This window comes from Sciurus vulgaris (genome assembly GCF_902686455.1).
Source record: "Sciurus vulgaris genome assembly, chromosome: 10".
In the NCBI taxonomy this organism is placed as follows: domain Eukaryota; kingdom Metazoa; phylum Chordata; class Mammalia; order Rodentia; family Sciuridae; genus Sciurus; species Sciurus vulgaris.
In genome coordinates, this window is record NC_136470.1 from 132487892 (window position 1) to 132509984 (window position 22093).

Consider the following 22093-nt stretch of genomic DNA (forward strand, 5'->3'; position numbering starts at 1 on the left):
CTTCCCTCTCTCTCTCTCTCTGCTTCCTGGTTGCCATGAATGGAGCATCTCCCTCCACCAAACCCTTCTCCATGATGTGCTGCCTCACTTTGTGCCCTGAGCAATAGACTTAGCTGACCATGGACTCACCCTCAGGAACCATGAGCCAAAAGAGACCTTGCCCACCTCTGAGTTGTTCTTATCTTGTATTTTGGTCACAGCGGCACAAAACTGATTAACACACAACCTGATCAGGATAACCATGACTTTAGCTTTCCTCCTGTGTCTGTCTCTCCAATGCTCTTATTCAACAGTAAATGCACATTTTTCTTTGAAATTTACAGAGCTATCAGGGAAGATGACAGCTTTATCTCTCCCTGATTTCCATGACCAGGCAGGTCCTGTGTTCATAATTCAAATAATTAGCAGGAATACTCCCTAAATAATGCACCAAGCATTATGGAATGGACAGAGATTCACAAACACAGGGAACACAAACAAAAATGGAAACTGCTCTAACTTCTAGGAAAAATAATCACAAGCAATTCAAGGGGATAAATACATGCTGACCATGGTTAGGAATAATCTCATGGTGGATTGCCATCTGATTTGCCAGACTTCTGATTAACCATTCCCACATCCCCAGCCATGTTATGTCCCTATCTTCTGTCAGGCCTACCAGTGACAAGCTAGATCTCTTTGGGAAGAATAATATTTAATGGCCATGAGCCTTGGTTCCCTTTTTCTGCTCAGGTGATGACTTGATTCTGTTTCTGCTTATCTGATATTCCTTTTTGAACAGACAAAATGGTAGGGGATGTAGAAATATTTTTTATTTATATTTTTTTTCTGTGAAAGACATTCCTAAATTTTCCTGTTTTGAAAATATATATATAACTGCCTCTCACACAAAACACCTAAATATACATATTTTACTATAATTTTGCATTTTTATGATGGAACGTCATTATTTGCCCTAATCGTTTTCTGAAATCAACACTCCTGAATATTAAAAACTTTCTCAAAGTTTGAAAAATGTTCACCTCCTTTTTGAAAACCATGTTTACTTTCTCTCCACTAAAGAAAGACACTCTGCAAAGCCTCTGCCCACAATGTGCTCCACAGAGTCAAAACATGGTTTATGGGAGCAACCACTGTTGATCCAAGACAAGGGAAAAACAGATGTAAGGGCTTCTATACTTTGAAGGAACAAGATGTTTTTTCACACTACTTAGAATCCATGTTAAAGGCTGAGTCCTTCAGATCACAGGAAAAATACATTTCATGATTTTTCTTCCAGACTATTGGGACAGACTGTTTTGAAGTTCAATTTCATCCTAAGTGTCTTCATCCAATGATTAAAAAATTAATCTCCCACTTGATCAAAAGGTACCAGCATTACCTCCATTGATATTTGTATCACATGTCCATGCCTGGCATAAACCCTATAATTGTGGCCATGCATCTCCACAGGATGCTGGTGTTTTTAAGGCAGACGCTGTGCTCATGTGCTTTAAAATAGTTTTGAAATTTAAAATAATTTGAAGCTGGGGTTTTTAAATATTTTATTGTTTCAAATATCAGTGTTATGAAAGATGTTGCATTAAATGTTTCAATCTCTTTTAAATTCTTAGCGTGGTGGCAAGGAAATGAATAAAAAATGGAGACCCATACTTTGGGACTGGTTCTACTACTAATTCACAATGTAATTTGGTCATATAACCTGGATCTCTCCCACCTTCCACCTTTACAGATTATAAAATAGAGCAAGTAGTCTTTAAAGTGTCTTCTAACTCTGAAATCAGTTCTGTTCATTAAAATTTACAGACTAATATGATAAATTCTTGGCTGAAACAAATGTAGTTTACTGAAGAAATTCATAGACTGGTGCTGCCCCCTGTTGTTCATTGATTTATTTTTCTTTCCGATGGGGGTGGTGGCATGGCTGCAGATTGATATTTTGTCATTCTAATTGCTTCTCTTTGACATCATACAAAATCAAGAGTTTTAAAAACTGTAATCTCTCTTTTATATATTATTATAAAAATTAAAACTCAAATAAGCTATGTTTAATGACTGTTAGCTAAGACAATTTAAGCAAACATGTCTTTTGAAACTATGGAAAGACTGTACAATTTTCTAAAATAAGCTTATCTAAACCTGGGTTATAGAAGAGCTGTCATTATTGTCAACAAATGTCTTTTACCTAACAGCAGTGTTAGAAATATCAAATATGTATGGTAGTCTGGAATGTGGTGATAGACAATGTGTCATCTCAAATAGAGAAGGAAGATTTTAGGTCTGACAGCAAAGTCAGAATTACTTTAATTTTTATATTTTTATTAAACAATGTGCCCTAAATATTTCTTTCTAAAATTTTGTGTTGTTTGTAAAACCAAGTCACTTCCACTGGAAGCCATGTTGCAAAGTGAATATTCCTAAAACTCTCTTGCAGTGGAAGTCCTAGAAAACCTAGCTGAAATATAATCATTTACATGCAAGTGTAGATCCTAGGAGAGTGAGAGAATTTAGTGGAAGTTAAAAAGTAAGGAACAATCTGAAATAGCTGAGTATTAATCAGAAGCTGACCCTTTCTTTGGTTTCCCAGAGGGAGGGAATCATCAGTCTTCGTTAGCGAGGAACTTTGATTTCCCAGACCGCAATGAGGCAGGAGGTGAGGCCTGGGGCTTAAAGATCTAATAGTGACACAGAGACCCCCAGTAAAAGGAGAACCCTTAAAGAGACATACTCAAACAGAAAGGGTAAAGTAGAAAAAAATTCTTCAGCAGTGGCACATGGAGATTAAGAGAAAGCTTGGTATTTTTTGACCCATGGTACAGATACAGACAAAAATATTGGCTGTGAATTCATAAACAACCACTGTCCTCTATTCCTATTCCTCTGAATTTCTTTGTTAACATAAAGTGTAACCAAACATCCACAAAGAGGAAAGAACAGGGTGCAGTGGTTTAGCGTGTAGCCTCTGAAACCTCTCTCAAATAATGGGTTTATGGACGTGCAGATTGCTGCATCACCTTGTGTAAAATACTCAACTTCAGTTTTCTCATCTCAGAAATGGGGGTTATCATACATAGTCTTGCTATGAGAATTAAATGAGTTAATATATTTCACGCAGAGCCATGCATAGAATATAGAAAGCACTAGAGAGTGGTGTCTCTTCTCATCATTATCAGCATTATAGTTATCACTGCTATTGTGGCGACCAGTCACCTTACCCCACTGACCTCATGCTTGTCTTGACTTTTCACAATGTGTGCCCAGGAGCTTGTCCCCCTGGCCTGGAATCAGATCTTGAGGTAAAGCTGGCAGCACTGTTTTAATTTTATATGATTTCACATGACTGGCTCCTTGGCTGAGAAGCAGCAGAATTAAGAACTGCAAGAAAATTTCAGGGGCAGTTGTGAAGCCAACTAATTACAGAAGATGATTTTAGGATCTGCTCTTTGCTTTGTTGTCGCTGTGGAGATATTATGGGCAGAGGCACGGTCATCCCTCCAGCCTTAGGACCTCGCCTACCTTCACCACCCCCTAGGGAACACTCACCTCCCACCTACTCTGGGCACCTGGGAACATAGGGTTAGGACAAGAGGCCTGGCTACGTTTCTGGTTTGACCCAGACCAGCAGCTCTGCGAGCTTTGGTCAGCTACATTTCACCATCGGTCCTGCCTCTTCCAGTGGCCTTCTTGTTGTTCCTCCCCTTTAATCCAAGCCTTTACTTTTCCTTGATTCCTGCTACAGCATAGAAAGAAACCACTTAGCACCCGGTCTCCATATTACTATCACCTCCCGATGAAGCTGGAATCGCCCTCTACTTCATGATGCTGTTCTGAGAACACAGTAATGTATATTTTCAAAAACCAACCTGTATTGGTTTCATGCAATCATTACTTAGCTTCTACTGCAACAATGTATTTGCTTTGATCCTCTTTGCTAGGGGAGGGCGGGCTCCGTTTTCATTTCTGTCCCTTGAACACCTAGCATCCGTTCATTTGAGAAACACTGGCTGAGCATTTTAAACCTACTGAACCCTGTCCTGGGCTGGGAGCTTGCTACAGTCAACACAGTCAATCCCTGCTTTGTTTCATGGAGTTTGCTAAACTGATCTTTTCAATCCCGTTCACCCTGTGCTCACCTTGCAGACATAGCTATGCGGTTCATTTTACCACCGGAGGTGTCAGGAAATTCCCTGGCATACGGCTTCAGCAGCCTGACTTAGTTGTCTGACCGAAAAATAGTCTATGGTACCTGAGATGGGGCTAGTGACTTGCCCGTTGTGAATATTCCAACATCCTTTTTGGCATGTTTCCAAAGACGCACGTGCTGTTTAAGGGTCTATATTGTCCACTAGCCTTTGAGCCCCGGAGAGAAGCAATTACTAATTTTGCATTTCTGTATTTCTTGTTGCCTCTCCGAAATAGCTCAGTGTCTGAATCTAGCAGATGCTCAATAACTTAATTATTGGAGGAAAAAAATAGTGGAGAGGGTGGTAACATTCTTACTGGTGATTATAACAAAAATTTCAAAAAAATATACCCACTTGCTGTATTTTTCTTCATTTTAGCAAATTCTGAGTGACGGCCAGCTGTCCTTAGTCAGGCTAACTGGTATCATGTCAGATTTTACTGCTGCCCTTTGAGTGGACCATGTTTCATTCTGTTTTTCTCTTTTTTTTGTGTGTGATTTATAACTTAAGAGGCCTTGAGGCAAATGGGAAATACGTTGTGAAGTTATGGAAAAGATCCATTTTGAACATTAGCCAGTACTTGTCAAACAGCTGAATCTAATATTGGTTTATTAAATCCAGATCTATGGGTTTTCCAAACTTGCATCTTTCAATATAAATTAAATTCAACCTTGAGCATTGGAGGGGAAAAAATGAGAAGTAGCCAGTTGTCCCAGTAGGGACAAGATGCCAGACCCTGGAATAACTGTTTGTTCTACGTTTGAACTTAATATCTAATTGGTTGGAAAATTCAACTAGTCAATTAGTCTGGTAACCCACCTCTTTTGTATAATTTCTGGAAAAATCTGCTTAAGAAAAAAAGTGCTTTAAAATGCACCATTGAGTGACACAGTTGCAAATTTTAGCAGCTTTCCTGCATAATGTAATAACATTGCAATTATACTTGAAATTTAAATGTACCTTAAGTAACTGGATTAGCCTTTGTAACTAACTTGGTTACATAAGAGTGCTAAGTTACTCCTGTTGAAGGCAAGGACACTGAAAGAACCTAATCCCTAATATGAAATCGCTTCAAAAATCCCTTTGGTTAAAAAAAAAAAATACCCAAAGAATCAATCACAACTCAAAGAATAAGACGTTATTTTACTATTAACCATATTACATTTATTTGAAAGCCAAAACAACATGAGAAAATATTTTAAAACACACACATTTTAGAAAATGGCTTCAGTTTGCTTTTTAGTCCACCTGATGGATTTTACACAATGAAATGCTAATAAGAAATGATAATGTGAACTGTATTTTAAAAATATGATGCATAGCATTGTTTTAAAGAAAGAGAAATTATAACTGAACAAGATATGTTCATACCACAAAATCTTAAACAGAATGTAAAAATGTCCTATGAAACTACTACTATGACGCAGGTCTTAGAATACAGGGAAGTAAAACTTCTACATACATAAATTTTCTGAATACGATTTGTCTGATTTTCTATATAAAATGTCAGACATCATTACAGGAAACACTTTCCAGTTGTCTGTTTAGGATTATAATTTCATTTTCAAATATAAGGCAATGATTACTTTGGAAAGCAGCAGCTCTTCCATTCTTTTTTAAAAAAGCTCTTAGCAGCATGTAAAAACAATATTACAAGTAACTAAGTAAAACAACTCTTACCATTAAAATATTAGTGTAATTTAAAAACAAGGTCGCTTTCTTCCATTGCAAAAAGAACGAGGGCTAAGGCTTTCATCTCAAAACACCCCGTCTGTGAATATTCAGGTTTGCATTAGCTAATAAGTCACAGAGGAATGTACCCAATTCTACTTACTAACTGTGTTGGAGGAACACAGTTCATGCTCAGGTAGGAAGTGAATGTGCAACAGAGGAAAGTCAGTCCATGTATTCATTTAAACACCCAGTTTTTTGTTTGTTTGTTTTAGTTTTTGTTTTTTGGTACCAGGGATTGAACGTAGGGGTGCTTTGCCACTGAGCCAGATCCCCAGCTCTTTCTTTATGTTTTGAGACAGGGTCTCTCTAAGTCCTTAGGGCCTCACTGAGTTGGTGAGGTTGATCTCGAACTTGCAATCCTCTTACTCAGCCTCCAGAGAGACTGGGATTACAGTTGTGCTCCACTGTGCCTGGCCACAACCTGCTTTTAATTAAAAACAAGCACAAGGGATACTTCAACTCTGTTGGTCCTGCATAATCCTCATTGATAATCTGCAGATCATGCCGAAGTGGCATGAGGGCTGTGATTTATTCTTTGTGTAGAGATTTATTCATTATGTAAATAAAAAGCAGCAAAGCAGTCTTAAGCAGCATTAGGATTTGTAGCTTGAACTTTTATAAACTGCTACACAAAATGTTACATTTCAAAAACATATCTACATTTCTTGCCATTGGAACAGTTTCATGGTCACCCGGGAATTCGAAAGAAAAAAAAAAGTTATTTATCTTGTGTCACATCCAGTTAGATAAAAAGATTCAACAGGCAATATTTGAGATTCATATGTAAGGCACTGGTGACCGACAAACATTCTGCATTAAATGTGCAAATTATTATGTATAGACGTGTTGAATGCAGGGTTCCTATAAGGACACTAATGCCCTAAAATGCTGAGATCAATTAGCTGTGACCCTGGTCAGCTCTGTTCTTGATAGTCTGACCCTGCTCCTGATTGTCCATGCCCACAAATGAAAAAATATTATGTAAAATATCAACATTATAATAAAAAAGAATACATGTTTTATTTTGTAATAAAACCAAATTTCTCACTGTAACTTTTATAAACTTGGCAGAAGTTTTGTTTTGTTTTTTTTTTTTCTTTTTTATACTAGAGATTGAACCCAGGGGGGCACTCAACCACTGAGCTACATCCCAGCCATTTTTTATATTTTCTTTAGATACTGGGTCTCACTGAATTGCTTAGGGCCTCACTAAGTTGCTGAGGCTGGCTTTGAACACGTGATCCTTTTGCCTCAGTCTCCTGAACCACTGGGATCACAGAATGAGGTTTTGATACTGGTACACAAGTAAAAATTTCCTTTTACAATACAATGTAATATTTCTGTCTACCCTTTGGTCTTTACAGATGAAGTTTATAATTATTTTTACCCGGAATCAAGTTTGCCTCTTACAAAAGGACATATGTTGATGGAGAGGAGAGGAAAGGGCTAGAGATAGAAGCCATATATCAACAGCAGTCCATCATTTCACTAGCTGTAGGTGTGGGAACTCTGGCTTCATGTTCCCTCATCTCAGTTCCACAGCCTTAGAAAGCTTGTTTGTGTATGCTTCCTTGGCAAATGGTCATAGCTTTCCAGAAGGAAGGTCCAGTCCACCCCGTAGACAGATACTGAGTTGAAACACAGGTTCTGACTGTGGTCTTGCACTCATACCCTCAATCTGGCTATCAAAGCTGATCGCCAATAAAAAGAATTTGCAAAGCAGAGACATATACTTGCAGATAATTGAGGGCTGACTGTAAGCCCAAGACAGCTTTTTCCAATTTTTCATTAACCATAATTGATGATTTGCTGTGTCTACGTTGATGAAGGTTGTGGTGGAGATCTTTCAAAATACATGAAGTCCTGAAATTGGAAAAAGAATCACATGTTGATCGATAGGTAGAGAATCACATAAAATGTGTACATTATCCTTTATAATTTACTAGGGGACACTCCCATTCGAGGTGCCATAAAGACATCTAATGAAATCTTTATGAAGAGGACCTTTATGTTAAGAGCAGCAATTAAAAAATTTGAAGTGTTGGCAGACAATAAGTTTTCCATTTTTGGTACTGATTAAAAAAATTTTTTTATCATTAGAAGGAGGAAAAACTTGATAAATCTAAGGATGGTACAACACCAAGAGTAGACTGACAGGCACTAAGAATTGGGAAAAGGGCATTGCTTGGAGATAAGTGATTTTACTAAAAATCATAGGATGGTTACTATGAAGTAGAGAGAATGGTAAATAATATTGAAATGATATCAAATACATCCTTTGGATGCCTAATACATTCCAAGCATTCTCCTGGATACTTTACTTGTGTGATAGCTAATATCCTTAAAAATGTAAGTATTTTTATCTCCATCTTACACATGAAGAAACTGAGACTCTCAAATGCTAAATGCTTTGCACCTAATAAGTGGTACAGACAGAAATGGGCCCGTTTCACAGTTGATTCTCTTTCCACTGTGCTACAGCTGCTTCTCATCAGAAGGAATGATTCCCTCAGGACAACTCAAAGACAAAAGGCTCACAATGAGGAAGCAAGCTCCAAATATCATGGCTTTCATCTTCACATCCAGGTCCAACGGAAAGCGGATGTCAAAGTGGTCAGCATCCTCCATGGTGGACAAGAGACCATTCCACTTGCGGATAATGCTGCCAATGCTGGATACACCGTCCAGGGACTGTACCTACAAATGACAAGAATGTGACTTGATGAGGATCGTGAGCTATCAAAGCACATGTCTCAGTCTTCTACATAAAGCATTTATGCTGTAATAAACATAAATACAGGCAGGAAAAGAATAATCCATAATTTTAAATGAGGAAATTATGGCCAAGAAGGATTAAGTGTTTTGAAACTGGTTGGTAACTTCCTGGGATAGATCTCACAATCCTTGGGTTACTGATTTTTCCTTATCTTCAGATGAGCTAGCAGGAGACCTTGCCAGAGTGGGATTGGAATTTGGGGATACAGGGGAAAAAACCGGCAGACTGAGAAGTTCCCAGGAGCCTTTGGAATTCAGAAAACCCTCACGAGCCTTTGAAATGCAAAACAAGCATTCCTAAGCAACCCAGTCCATGTCTTTCTAGGGTTCTTGCCCTTGGCCTGTGCCCTTTGCCCTCCTGCAAAAAGTATCATCATGGCAATACTTAAACACAGGAAAACCGACGGCTACTGTGGAACCCGACTCCACCTCTAATCCAGCCCCTAGCATCCATACCTCTATCAATGTCCACACCCCACATCAAAGGGTTGCTGAGTCTCCCTCTCAGGATGACTGGCATTCTCCCTTGAATATGTATTTCTTACTTTACCCTAAAAGATGTCACTCCCCTAAGATAGTCTGCAATCTCTCTTGAATGTGTCTTTGCTTTCCTTGTGAATCTGTGTCTGAGTAGTGCTTGCTGAAATTCTTTTCCTTCATGTGTGCCAAGACCCTACAGAGTCAAAGTCCCCCTCTCTGGAAGCTCCTTCGATAACTGTGATTGGAATTGAGCATTGAGTTCTTCTCCATAGAACAATGGGTGGGAGTTGGGAAATGGGAGAAACCTAAGAGCAAAGCAGGGGTCACGGTACTGTCTACTACACTCGCTCAAGCTTTTGGGAGCCAACTCCACCCTGCCTAAGCATACGTCAGGATGCCAAGGAGACTCTGTCTCTCACCACAGGGAGTATATCTGAATGTCCCCTGGCAACAGGAACAGCCTACCTTGCAATTTGACTTATCTACATTTTCTGCAAATGTCTTTTATTAGTAAATAGCATTTAATGATATGGTGATATAAAATGAGAACTGGGTAAAATTTATTGGGTATTATAGGAAACACATCAAAGAGTACTTTCTGTAGATGATAGGCTGGATTGAATTCCAAGGCCTTCCGAAAGGACTTTAAATGGAATTCAGGAAATAGTCTAGGAATTTCCTTTGTCAGATTTGCTGATAATAAACAATCATTTTGCAAACCCTGTGATAAAGGCAAAACAAAAGGATTTTTTTCTTTCTTGAGACAATGTTATAATATAACCTCTCAGGAGTTTTATGTACGTTGTCAGTGTTATTCATTTCTTGAAGATGCAGATAGAGAGCTATCATACATATAAACCATTGGCATAATTAGGAGTGCACTATATGTTCTGTGTTATGCTGGGCACATGCATCAGAATCTGTATTGCCATCTTGGAAATCCCTGGAAAAAATGGTCAAGTAAATACAACCAAGAACAGAAAAAATGAATTAGGTCAGGCTACATACTCTCACAAGTTTTGATGTTTTCATTGATTTCTTTTTCTTTGGCAAGGATAAAAATAGAAGGGGGAGAGAATCTCACATTTTGGAAAATGTCAAGTACTCCACTAATAACGATTTGGAAATCACTGGCTGTCGACTGGTTAATCAACACCTCCTTCTTACAATGTAACATTCCCATGAACAAACTGTCGATAGCAGATCATTCTGCGGTCTCTTAGGAGAAGAAGAGTAGAAACGTCACTTTCCGAGCGTCTACCTCAAACACAGAGTCGGAGCCACAGCCGTAGGTCGAGCAGGGTCCGCGCACCCTCAACACGTTCTCTCTCTTCTCATTCTGGATGCTGTAGACGGCTCGGCACAGGTTCCAGTGCTCTGCGACGAAGCCGAGGGTGGCTCCAGGAGGGCACTGCACCTCCAGCTGCAGATGAGAGGACAATGGAGGTCAGACAAATGCAACACACAGGTGGGCACAGCCTAAGTGTGCTCTTCTGCACTCAAGTGCCAGGGCCATCAGTTCTGGGAGAGGAAGTCTCCTTCTCCTGGGCTATAATCAGGGCTGTATTTCAACAGGCAGCCTTGTGGGATGAGGTCATGCTTCTCTGTGGGACAGAGAGCAGGCTTAACTCTGCTTCTTGTAAGATGGCCAGTTGTTCAAGCTCAGGGTTCCTAAGCTGTCTCTGCAGCATCACTCGCACACGCAGCTCCTCCAAGTCAACCCCCAGACAGGCGGACCCGGAACCAACACAAACACACTGATGCTTGTTGTGCTGTAGCAATGGACTTGTCTCTGATCTAGGCATCCATGCCTTCTGACACAATCCATGCAACAGTCACAAGCTAACTTTTTAGATTTTAGGTCAGATAAAAACCAAATCTCAGATGTAATAATTATAACAAAAAGAAAAAGGGAAAGAGGCATTCTGGAAATTGTATACAATGGCTCCTCCATCTCCAGGTACATGTTCCAAGACCTCCCCAGTAGATGCCTGTAGGTACAGTTAGTACTGAATCCCATATACGCTATATTTTTCTTAAATATAGATAACTCTAATGACATTTAATTCACAAATCAGGTAGAGTACGAGATTAATAATAATTTATAATAAAATAGAACAGTTATAACACTACTGTGTACTTTAGTAAAAGTTAGATGAATCTGGTCTCTTTCAACAGCCACAGGACAGGTGGCATTTACAGCATGGAAACGCTGGATGAAAGGATGATTCATATCCCCTGTTCCATTGTGCTACTTGGAACGGCAATTGAAAATTTATGAACTGTTTATTTCTGAAATTTTTCATTCATATTTTCAAACCACAGTTGACAAGCAGGTGACTGAAACAGCAGAGAAACTGAAATTGCCAAGTGAAATTGCAAATGCTGGTGTAGGAGGTAGACTATTATACTGCCACAGCGGAGTTTGTAGGTAGGGAGATCAAGCCATTTTTACAAGAGTTTAAAACTACTGCCCACTACCCTGCTTTATTTAATTATTATTATAATAGTACTTTCTAAAATAAGATCTTCCTATTTAACAGTAATAAAAGAGTTGTAAAGATTTCCAAAGTGAAAGTTCTACTGACTATTTCTCTGGTGGCATATGTACTTTCCTAAGAATTTTGGTAAAGGACTACAAAGGACATAGGGCCAGACCAGTTTCCTACACTGTCAAATCAAAATGCTGTTCATTTATATAAATTCATACTTAAATGCAAACATATAAATTTGATACTATTGTAGAATTAATATCTCATGTAAGTTTAAGTCTAAGATGTCAGGATATCAAAAATGCCTACAAAAATATTTTAAAAACTCATACCATGGAATATTACTCAGTCATAAATGGAATGAGGTAATAAATCTGGGTGAAAAAATGCTAATCTTGGTGGCATAATATATGGCTTTGTCGTGTTATATAATGTTTTCTTTTTAAAAAAGTTTAATTTATTTTACCTAATATATAAAAATGCAATTATTAATTGGGTACCATCTGATGTTTAGATTCGTTAATACATTCTGTAATGCTTAACATTTTAAAAGTCTTGAAATGCCAAAATAACAGAGATATAGAACAGATTAGTGTTTGCCAGGAGTTAGAGATGAAGAGGCAGGAGGAGGAAGAATGTGGTAGTAAAAGAGAATTTCTGAGTTGATGGAACTATTTGATGTCTACATTGTGGTATTGGATATAGGAACCTACAAAGCTGATAAAACTGCAAACAAAACACACAAAATAAATATTAAAAAATAGATAAATCTAAATCATGTTATGGGATAAAATTCCATAAACTGGGCTGCTACTGGTTTTGATTTGCTTTTCTCTGTCCTGGTTTCTTGTGATCTCAGAAGACTACATTTATAGGCTTTGGTTTAAAACCCAACTCATATATATGAAAAACAATGTTTACTATATCCAAAAGGATAGATAAAGGGAGGTAGGGATTCATTCCAAATGTAAGGCTCTTATTGCAGTGATAATAATTACAACGGAGTATTTGAGAATAATAGATAACATTCACTGATCACTTGACCATTTGCCAGGATTTGTGCTCAGGAATTGATATTTATTTACCACTTATCCCTCAAAACAATCATCCTACCAGTAATATCTCCATGTTACAGGTAAACTAAGGCACAGAGCCGGCAGTGGGTAAATAAACATTTAGTAAATAGTGACCCTTAACCTATACTTTAAGTATCCCAGTTATTGTATGAGGTACTATTCTACCCAGTATGTGAATAAGAGGCTCAAGAGGTTCAGTAAATTGTCTGAATTGGTGTAGGTGGTGTATCTGGAATTCAATCTCTAGTTGGCCTCTCTCTAAAAGTGCTTTTCTTTTCCCTGTAGCAAATAACATTCCTGAAACTGCACAGAGAAGTAACCAAACCCTAACTCAGCACATGTGCCTTCTAGGTTCAGCTGCAAAGGCACTTCATCTGTGTGAGCTGCTCCTTCTCTCTCCAGAAGGACGTGGATTGTGATGGGTAATGTAAAGGTATTGGCACTTCCTTCTGTTCTAAAAGCATCTGCTTATTCTTTGCAGTGCTGGGGATCGAACCCAGGGCCTTGTGCTTGCAAGGCAAGCACTCTACCGACTGAGCTATCTCCCCAGCCCACAGCTGCTTGTTCTTAGCATTACCTCATGCAGGGATATGTAGGCTTGACAACTGTCAATCTCTACAAATTCTCTAAAGCAGTAGACAGAACCTTAGAATTGACGTCATTGCCCAAACAACCTTAATTTGTGCTCAACCCGCCAACTAGCACTTGAAAAGCATGAACTGCCAAACACACACACACACACACACACACACACACACACACACACACAGATATCCTTAGGTGAGAGGATGTGGCTTCCCCCATACTGTGGAGGCTGGATCAGGAAGAGACAATGGCCAGACTGCCCTTCTCTACCTCTTGCCTAGCTGAGGGGCAGCAAAAGCAGCAGCAGGTGCATCGGAAAGGTCTCTGCATGGTCATGATCTCTCGGCCCATGACGTCAATGACCCTGAGGACGAAAGGCCTTAGTGTTCGATATGCATTCCTGGTAAAGTCATCGGTGTCTTCAGTTACAATGTAAACCATCTGGTCTGCGCTGTTTTTAATATCATATCTGTTATTAGTTTCAAAATTTGTCACCACTGAAAGATAAAATGAGAAAAACACCTTAAATTAGAATCAGTTAAAATGAGCCTCAAGAAATCTTTGTTTAGGGAAAAAAAAAAAAAAAAAAAAAAAAAGAACTATTCATTTAGTAATTCGTAGGGACTTAAAGCAAAACAGATTTTTAACAATTTCAGGTGAAATATACACAATCGATTACAATGTCAAAAAAATCATTCATATGACCAAAAAGAATTAATTTTTAAAATTTAAACATTTTCTGTATTTAGTATAAAATAATTTTAAAAGGTCTTCCACATAAAAGCAAATATTAAACTAATATTCCTGGGGTACCTGAATTTGGAACACTTTAATCATAAAATCCTTTAAGTGAAATTACTTATTGCATTGTGAATTAATCAGCTCATGAAATATGCTGAAATGACTAGGATCCTTACTAGTTACAAAGAAAGTCAGAGGCCCTGTGTGGCAGCCATGTCAATATGAAGAGAGAGAACAGAAAGGTCAGCATCTAAATAGCTGGAAAGGGAGTAGGCTTGATCTTGACTGTGACCATTTCTTCCCACTCCCAACACAAGGAGCTCAGAATTCAGTAGGCACAGATTCTGTCCCCAACTCTGCCATGATTAGCTGACAGTGGGGATCCTAGCTAACTTATTTACTCTCCTTTCTCCTTTCACTCATCTATGAAAGGTGAATATGGAGGAGAAAGTATAAGTAAAAGGTAGAACAGATTGACTAGATAAAATGTAAATCTTTTTCAAGTCTAAGAGCTTATATGATGTATAGATAAAAGTATACAAAATAATTTGCTTTATTGTTTTCTTGAAGTCAAGATAATAGAGAATATTCTTCTCTCTTTCAATCACTTAAAACTCATCAATATAATGAAGGAACTAGATATTTTGATAATGCAGAGTTTCCCCTGATTAATGCACTGCTGAACATGACAAAATTGTACATACATTCCATAGGATCAAAATGCTGAAGAACATGTATGTTGTCCACCTGTGGGAATAGAACAGAACAATTAGAAAGCAGAAAAAAAATTCTATCTATTTAGCATTAAAAAATAAAATGGTGAGACAGGTTATCAAAATATATTAACTGATACCAAAATATCTTCTTGAAATTGAGTGGAATAAAAAAGTTATCAACTGAAATTAGTTTATCTGCCTCTGATCAGATGAATTTTAGCAGAGTTGTCCAGATAAGAAAAACACTCCTCCAGTTTGACTTTAAAAAAAGGGGAAGAAATAAAAAGTACTGGCTGAAACATCAGAAAAACACCTCATTGGTATAGCAACAGCATCCAGAAGAAGCTGTGTTTACATAGATGGTTACTAGATCAGCCGGTGATTACCAGTCTCTGTGACTTGGTATCCATAGATGAGCCACTTAGGCAATTCAGGGCGAGTGAACATGGACCAGACACCAAGGAGGAATTCTCTCAGTGGTTCAGAGCAAAGGAACCAGAGTGAGCCTTCCAGGAGGCTTCATTTGTACCTCTTCCTCCAGTGCCTCTGGAAGAGATTTACATACCACAAGATGGTCCCCAAGGGCAGGAAGTGTGTGAACAGGACTTGGGGAAAGGCGAGGAAGCATCCTCACCTACAGATACTACTTTAACTTTACTGAGGATTCATTCTAGGCATGGAGAGCTTGCTGGGTCCATTATCTGTCAAACTTGAGAACATTCTAGCAGAATGGAAGCAATTTCCTTGAGAACAGACTAATCATTATCTATACAAATTTAGATTGTTAGAACATGCCTAGACTTCTGCATTTCACTAAATATTCATTGCTATATTAATTAGGGAACAAATATATGAATGTGTATGAATGTGGTAACACATAAGATTTAAGATAACTGGACGTTTTGTGGTGTGATTCATTACATAAGGTGTAGAAAGACATAATCCATTTTAGTTAAAAATCTTCTTCTTACATAAAAACCTCAATCAAGTGAGGCAGTCTAAACATATAAAATATCAAAAGTAGCTACCAATATAGGTAAAAGTCCCCCTTTAAGAATCCATTATATTAAAATGCAGAATTAAAAGTAAAACTATTGGGCTGGGGAGATAGCTCAGTTGGTAGAGTGCTTGCCTTGCAAGCACAAGGCCCTGGGTTCAATCCCCAGCACTGCAAAAAAAAAAGAAAAAAAAAAAAAGTAAAACTATGCTTTCATAGTCAAAATGTCCACTACAGGGCAGTGTTCCGAGAATTTGATGCTTGTGAATGTGTGAAGAAGTCTGCGCAATAAGACACTATGTCGGAAAAGGAGATATTTGAGCAGTTGGTGAAGTCACTGGCAAAGCCAGAAAATAATATGACCCTGCTGTGGGCTGTTAAGGAGTCTTGGTAGAATTGAAAAGCATCATACAACCTGCAAGTGAGCTCTCAAAAAGACCAGCAGGCAGGTGACTGACTCTCTGTCTTGTCCTTACTCACAGGGTGTCTTTAATAAACATTCACACAGTCATCGTCCTTTGGGTACATACATCCTGTGTGCCAAAAATATCAGGGACATTTTATCTCACTAAAAATTCTCACCAAACCTCATGGGGTGGCATTAGGGAAATTATTCGGCGTTCTGGAGTTAGTAGGGAGTAGAGATGGAATTAAAGACCAGGTTTGTGTGGCTCCATCCCTTATTTGTTTCTTTTTTCAATTTTTTAAACATATAACATTCCTGAAAGGGAAAATTGAGCTCATAAAATATGCTAGTTTAAAGTCTGCTGGTGTTATAGCAATAACTGTTCTTTTAATACTTAAGCAGAGCTAGACAATCTTAAAAGCGACATGACTCCAAAAGACACTGGATTTCTGAAAGAAATTTCTATATTTTTTATCCAGTACAGAAATGAAGGTTTCTAAACTTGATTCACTGCAAAACCTTCAAAAGCTTTTCAAGTTATGCCACCTTTTTGAATGACTGGGTTTGTATCGTTTTTTAATTTACTCAAATAATAACTGAATAAAAATTTTGGCTCATGTACACTTCAATTTTTCCTGATTTTATTGTATTGACTTTCATACATCAACCCTGTAACACTGTTCAATGGTTTTCAATACATAGGATTAACAGGTCCCTGTCAATATATGGAACTGGGGAGAGAAAGTGGCAATTCCAAATAAAACTCAGTTGACTAACTGGGTTGGGAAGACCTCACTTATAATGTATTTCAACACCTCCTTTTTTGTAAAGGCAAACAAGTATCAGATGATTCAGAAGAAATTTTACCATTAGCTTTATCTGACTTTCATTAAGCAGGTTTTTTGAGTTTTTGACACAGGGTTTTAAACAATACCACTTGTACACTTTGTGTAGTGAGTCAATTTTTTAAAAACAATTTTTATTATAGCATTATAATTTATTCATAATATTTGGGTTCCTTTTGGCAAAACTAAACTTACAAGGAATTTGATTTCAATCCCACTTACCACCACTTTTACCCTAGTTTTTGAGCTGGAGATCCTGGTGGCTCCAGAATGTATACTTATGTAGAAATGAGGGACCCACTGTCTCTAATCACATGAAGGGGATCTCTGGAACTTGGCCTGAAGTGATAGCCTCACCTTGGCTGGTCCCCTATTTTTATTTATATTGTCTGTGTTTGGGGATGGTAGGAATGGATAAGGAAAATTATGGGTGGTGAGAAAAAGCAGTGGATCAAGCACTCAGTAATTTCCCAAGAGGACATATGGAGTATCCAAAATATCAGTCTGACTCCTTTATGAAGGCCACATCCATCCCACCAAAATCATCTCTATACTTACTGTTCCTCCTCCACATTTCTGAAATTATTACCAGCCTTCCTAACGAGGCTCCATTATCACTGAGTACCTCCTTTATTCACTCTGCCGGGACTTTTGTCCCTTGGTGGAGCTCCATGGTCACACTTCATAAGAAAACAATTGAGATTTGGGTGGAGTACCTGAACTAAGTATTCCAGGCCAGGAGGGCAGTTGGGCATGGGAGATGGCCGTGGCATCCATGGAACTGGAGCAAGCTGACTGGGCGCAGGATACTTGCCAGGCTGATACTGGATAGGATGGGTCCTACCAGTTGGCTGGTATAAGGGGAAGGTGCTGGGCAGCTGTGGACCATAGTATCCCATGGGCAAGCTGCCTGGGTAACCTGCAGGTGGAGGGACAGCTGGTCCAGGAGGTCCTGGGTTCAAAAACAAATGCAGGCATCATACATCATGAACACTTCAGTATATCGAGAGCTAATGTGCTTTCATTTTTAACATGAAGATAAAATGGACCATGTAACATCTTCCTAAAAACAACATGTTGTGCTGGGCCAGATGGTGCACACCTGTAATTCCAGTGACTTGAGAGGCTGACACAGGAGGATCACAGGTTTGAAGCCAGCCTCAGCAACTTAGCAAGACCTTTGCAAATGAGGGAAAACCAATCTCAAAATTTTAAAAAAGTTAAAAATTTTAAAAACAGGGACTGGGGGCACAACTCTGGGAGTATGCCTAGTAACAACAACAACAACAACAACAAAAATCCATTTTCTGAGTGTATACCAACAATGCACTATGGGAATTTATTTGTATATTAATTAATTTAATTCTGTTAAACCTTATAAGATAACTATTCCCATTTCAGAAATGCAGAAATAAAAATTGAAACATGAAGCAACATGCTAGCCTCTCAATGCATTAGATTCTCCTTTTCGAGATAATCTATATACTTCATTGGGTTGTCATAGGTTAGTACAAAGCCTAGTGCATAATTACCACTGTAAATTTTTATTATTTTTTGTTATTTTTTAAGGTCATAAAGTAAGGTTGACTTTACTTCAAAGGGATGCTCCAATGACTATGCTGGGCTGCCTTTGATTCAATCACAAGTTTTTATCCTCTTAGATCTCAGACTCCTCCTCCATCCTGGTGTCATTTAAATTTCTCAAGCCTGTTGTCTTAGGAGTTGGAGTTTCTATAACAAAATACCACAGACTGAGTGGCTTAAGCAACGAGCACTTCTTTCTCATGTTTTTGAAAGTTGGAAAGTTCAAAATCCTATGCCAACCTGGCCAGGTCTGCTGACAGCCCGCTTCCAGTCTTGCAGGGACCACCTTCTTCTTGTGTCCTTCCACGGACAGACTCATCCTTCCTGTGTCACCTCTTAGAAGAGCACTAATTCCATAATGAGGACTCCATGCTCATAACCTAATTACTTCTGAGAGATTTCGCCTCTAAGCACAATCGCCGTGGAAATTAGAGCTTCAACATGTGAATTTCAGGGGGACACAAACGTTCAGTCCACAGTACTTATCTATGTACCATTTCTTCCCATTCCACCTCCAAAAAGGATCTGATGAATTTTGTCTTTGTCACTGTAAGTCAGTCAAGGGACCTGGATTTCCTTAAAGAGATAACGTTTTATAATGATGATGAATTACCACACATCAATTGATGTGTGACTTAAGGATGTTTTTCTTATACCAAAGGTCTCTTAAGAAAAGCAGTAGTAACTGAGCATTTCACAATGATTTTCTTTAAATTCAAGGAATTTCTCGCGCATTGATAGAATATCCATGCCGCTGACATATACCTCCAGTTATCAAGAATTTTTAAAAATAAATGTGATTAATAGTTTTTTCATTTGCTTGTTTCCATATTTTTACAATTTTTTAAAATTTATTTTTATTGTAAACAAATGGGATACATGTTGTTTCTCTGTACACAGAGTAAAGGCATACCATTTGTGTAATCATAAATTTACATAGGGTAATGTTGTTTGATTCATTCATTCTGTTATTTTTTCCCTTCCCCCCACCCCTCCCACCCCTCTTTTCTCTCTATACAGTCCCTCCTTCCTCCATTCTTGCCCCCCTCCCCCCCCCTGTTATGTGTCATCATCTGCTTATCAGCGAGATCATTCGTCCTTTGGTTTTTGAGATTGGCTTATCTCACTTAGCATGATATTCTCCAATTTCATCCATTTGCCTGCAAATGCTATAATTTTATTATTCTTCATGGCTGAGTAATATTCCTTTGTGTACGTGTGTGTGTGTGTGTGTGTATATGTATATATATATACACCACAGTTTCTTTCTCTATTCATCAATTGAAGGATATCTAGGTTGGTTCACAATCTGGCTATTGTGAATTGAGCAGCTATGAATATTGATGTGGCTGCATCTCTGTAGTATGCTGATTTTAAGTCCTTTGGGTATAGGCCGAGGAGTGGGATAGCTGGGTCAAATGTTGGTTCCATTCCAAGCTTTCTGAGGAATCTCCACACTGCTTTCAGAGTGGCTGCACTAATTTGCAACCCCACCATCAATGTATCAGTGTACCTTTTCCCCACATCCTCGCCAACACCTATTGTTGCTTGTATTCTTGATAATTGCCATTCTAATTGGGGTGAGATGGAATCTTAGGGTAGTTTTGATTTGCATTTCTCTTATTACTAGAGATGCTGAACATTTTTTCATATATCTGTTGATTGCTTGTAGATCTTCTTCTGTGAAGTGTCTGTTCATATCCTTAGCCCATTTGTTGATTGGATTATTTGTATTCTTGGTGTAGAGTTTTTGAGTTCTTTATAGATTCTGGAAATTAGTGCTGGGAAAACTGGAAATCCATATGCAACAGAATGAAACTAAACCCCTATCTCTCACCCTGCACAAAACTCAACTCAAAATGGATCAAGTACTTCGGAATCAGACCAGAGACCCTTCATCTTATAGAAGAAAAAGTAGGGCCAAATCTTCAACATTTCAGGCTAGGATCAGACTTCCTTACCAGGACTCCCATTGCACAAGAAATAAAAGCAAGAATCAACAACTGGGATAGATTCAAACTAAAAAGCTTTCTCTCAGCAAAGGAAACTATCAGCAATGTGAAGAGAGAGCCTACAGAGTGGGCAAATGTCTTTGCCACTCATACTTCAGATAAAGCACTAATTTCCAGAATACTTTTACAATTAATTAATTAAAGTTTGCAAGTTATTGAGCCCTCATTGCCTATCAAGCTATGCAACAGATTCTGCTATCTCTAATGTTTTATAACCTTAACTGAAATCTCACTGGTCTACATGTTAATATTCATGCCAGTATTATATAATCCTGAGTACCCCAGCATTGTAGCGACCTTGGAAATTACCAAGTGTAAGTTCTCCAAATTTTTATTCAAGATTGTTCAAGATATTCTGAGTCTATTACATTGCTATCTATATTTTAGAATTCATCTGTCAAGCCTAGTGAGAAACTGAAAAGAATTGTGTTAAATCATTAGATCAATTTGTGGCATATCATCATCTAATGATATTTACTTTTCAAATCCACAAACCTGGAATGTCTTTCCATTTATTTAAGTATTCTTTCAACAATGTTTATAATTTTCAATGTGCAAGTCTTATAATTTTATTAAAGTTAATCCATATTATTTTATTCCTTTAATTATTTATTTTGAGTCAGGGTGTCAGGATGATCTTTGTTGTCCAGGATGATCTCAAACTCCTGGTCTTAGGTGACCCTCCTGTCCCAGTCTCCTGAATAGCTGGGACTATCGGTGAGTGTCTCTGTACTTGATTTATTTTATTATTTTTGATGTTATTGTATATGGAATCATATTTTTACATTCTTTTTCATATTGTTCATGGCCAGTGTAAAGAAACTCAGTTGAATTTTTATATATTGATTGTGTCTGGGCATGTGTGCACACCCATGCTCCTTAGTATTTATATACATATATGAATATTTAAATAATAATATTTAACATATATATATATATATATATAACATGAAAATGGAGATAGTTTTGCTTCTTCCTTTCAAATGGATGCCTTTTATTTCTTTTTCTTGCCTAACTGCCCTGGATAGACCCTCCAGTACAATGATGTATAAATGTAGCAAGAGAAGATGTCTTGTCTTGTTCTTGATCTTAAAGGGAATGCTTTCAGTCTTTACTATTAAATACACTGTTAGTTAGGGGTTGTCTAAGATGACCTCTGTCAGTTTGGAAAGATTCTTCCAATTTCTAGTTTGTTGACTATTTTAATCATGAAGGATATTTTCAAATGCTTTCTCTGTATCTACTAATGAAACCTGCGATTTTTCTTCTATATTCTATCAACAAAGCATATAATTTGACTATCACAGGACAAAAAAATCTTTCACCATTAAAATGAATTCCACTTGGTCACAGTGTACTTCCTTTGTTATGCTGCAAGACTTTGCTAGTATTTTGTGGAACACATTTGCATCTACATTTATAGAGAGGTTGGTTTGTGGTTTCTAATGTCTCTAACTTTTCTAGCT

The 22093-nt window shown here is 38.0% G+C and overlaps 1 protein-coding gene across 1 annotated transcript in view; it reads right to left on the reverse strand.

Moving 5' to 3' along the window:
• Window positions 1-6344: 6344 nt before the first annotated feature.
• PLSCR4 (phospholipid scramblase 4) overlaps window positions 6345-22093 on the reverse strand; it is a 104110-nt gene continuing 88361 nt past the window's right edge. The window contains 7 exon segments of the mRNA XM_079100708.1: window positions 6345-7756; window positions 7758-7781; window positions 8457-8615; window positions 10435-10596; window positions 13597-13823; window positions 14772-14814; window positions 17748-17983. Coding sequence (XP_078956834.1) covers window positions 7604-7756; window positions 7758-7781; window positions 8457-8615; window positions 10435-10596; window positions 13597-13823; window positions 14772-14814; window positions 17748-17983 — 1004 coding nt within the window. The 3' untranslated portion in view covers window positions 6345-7603.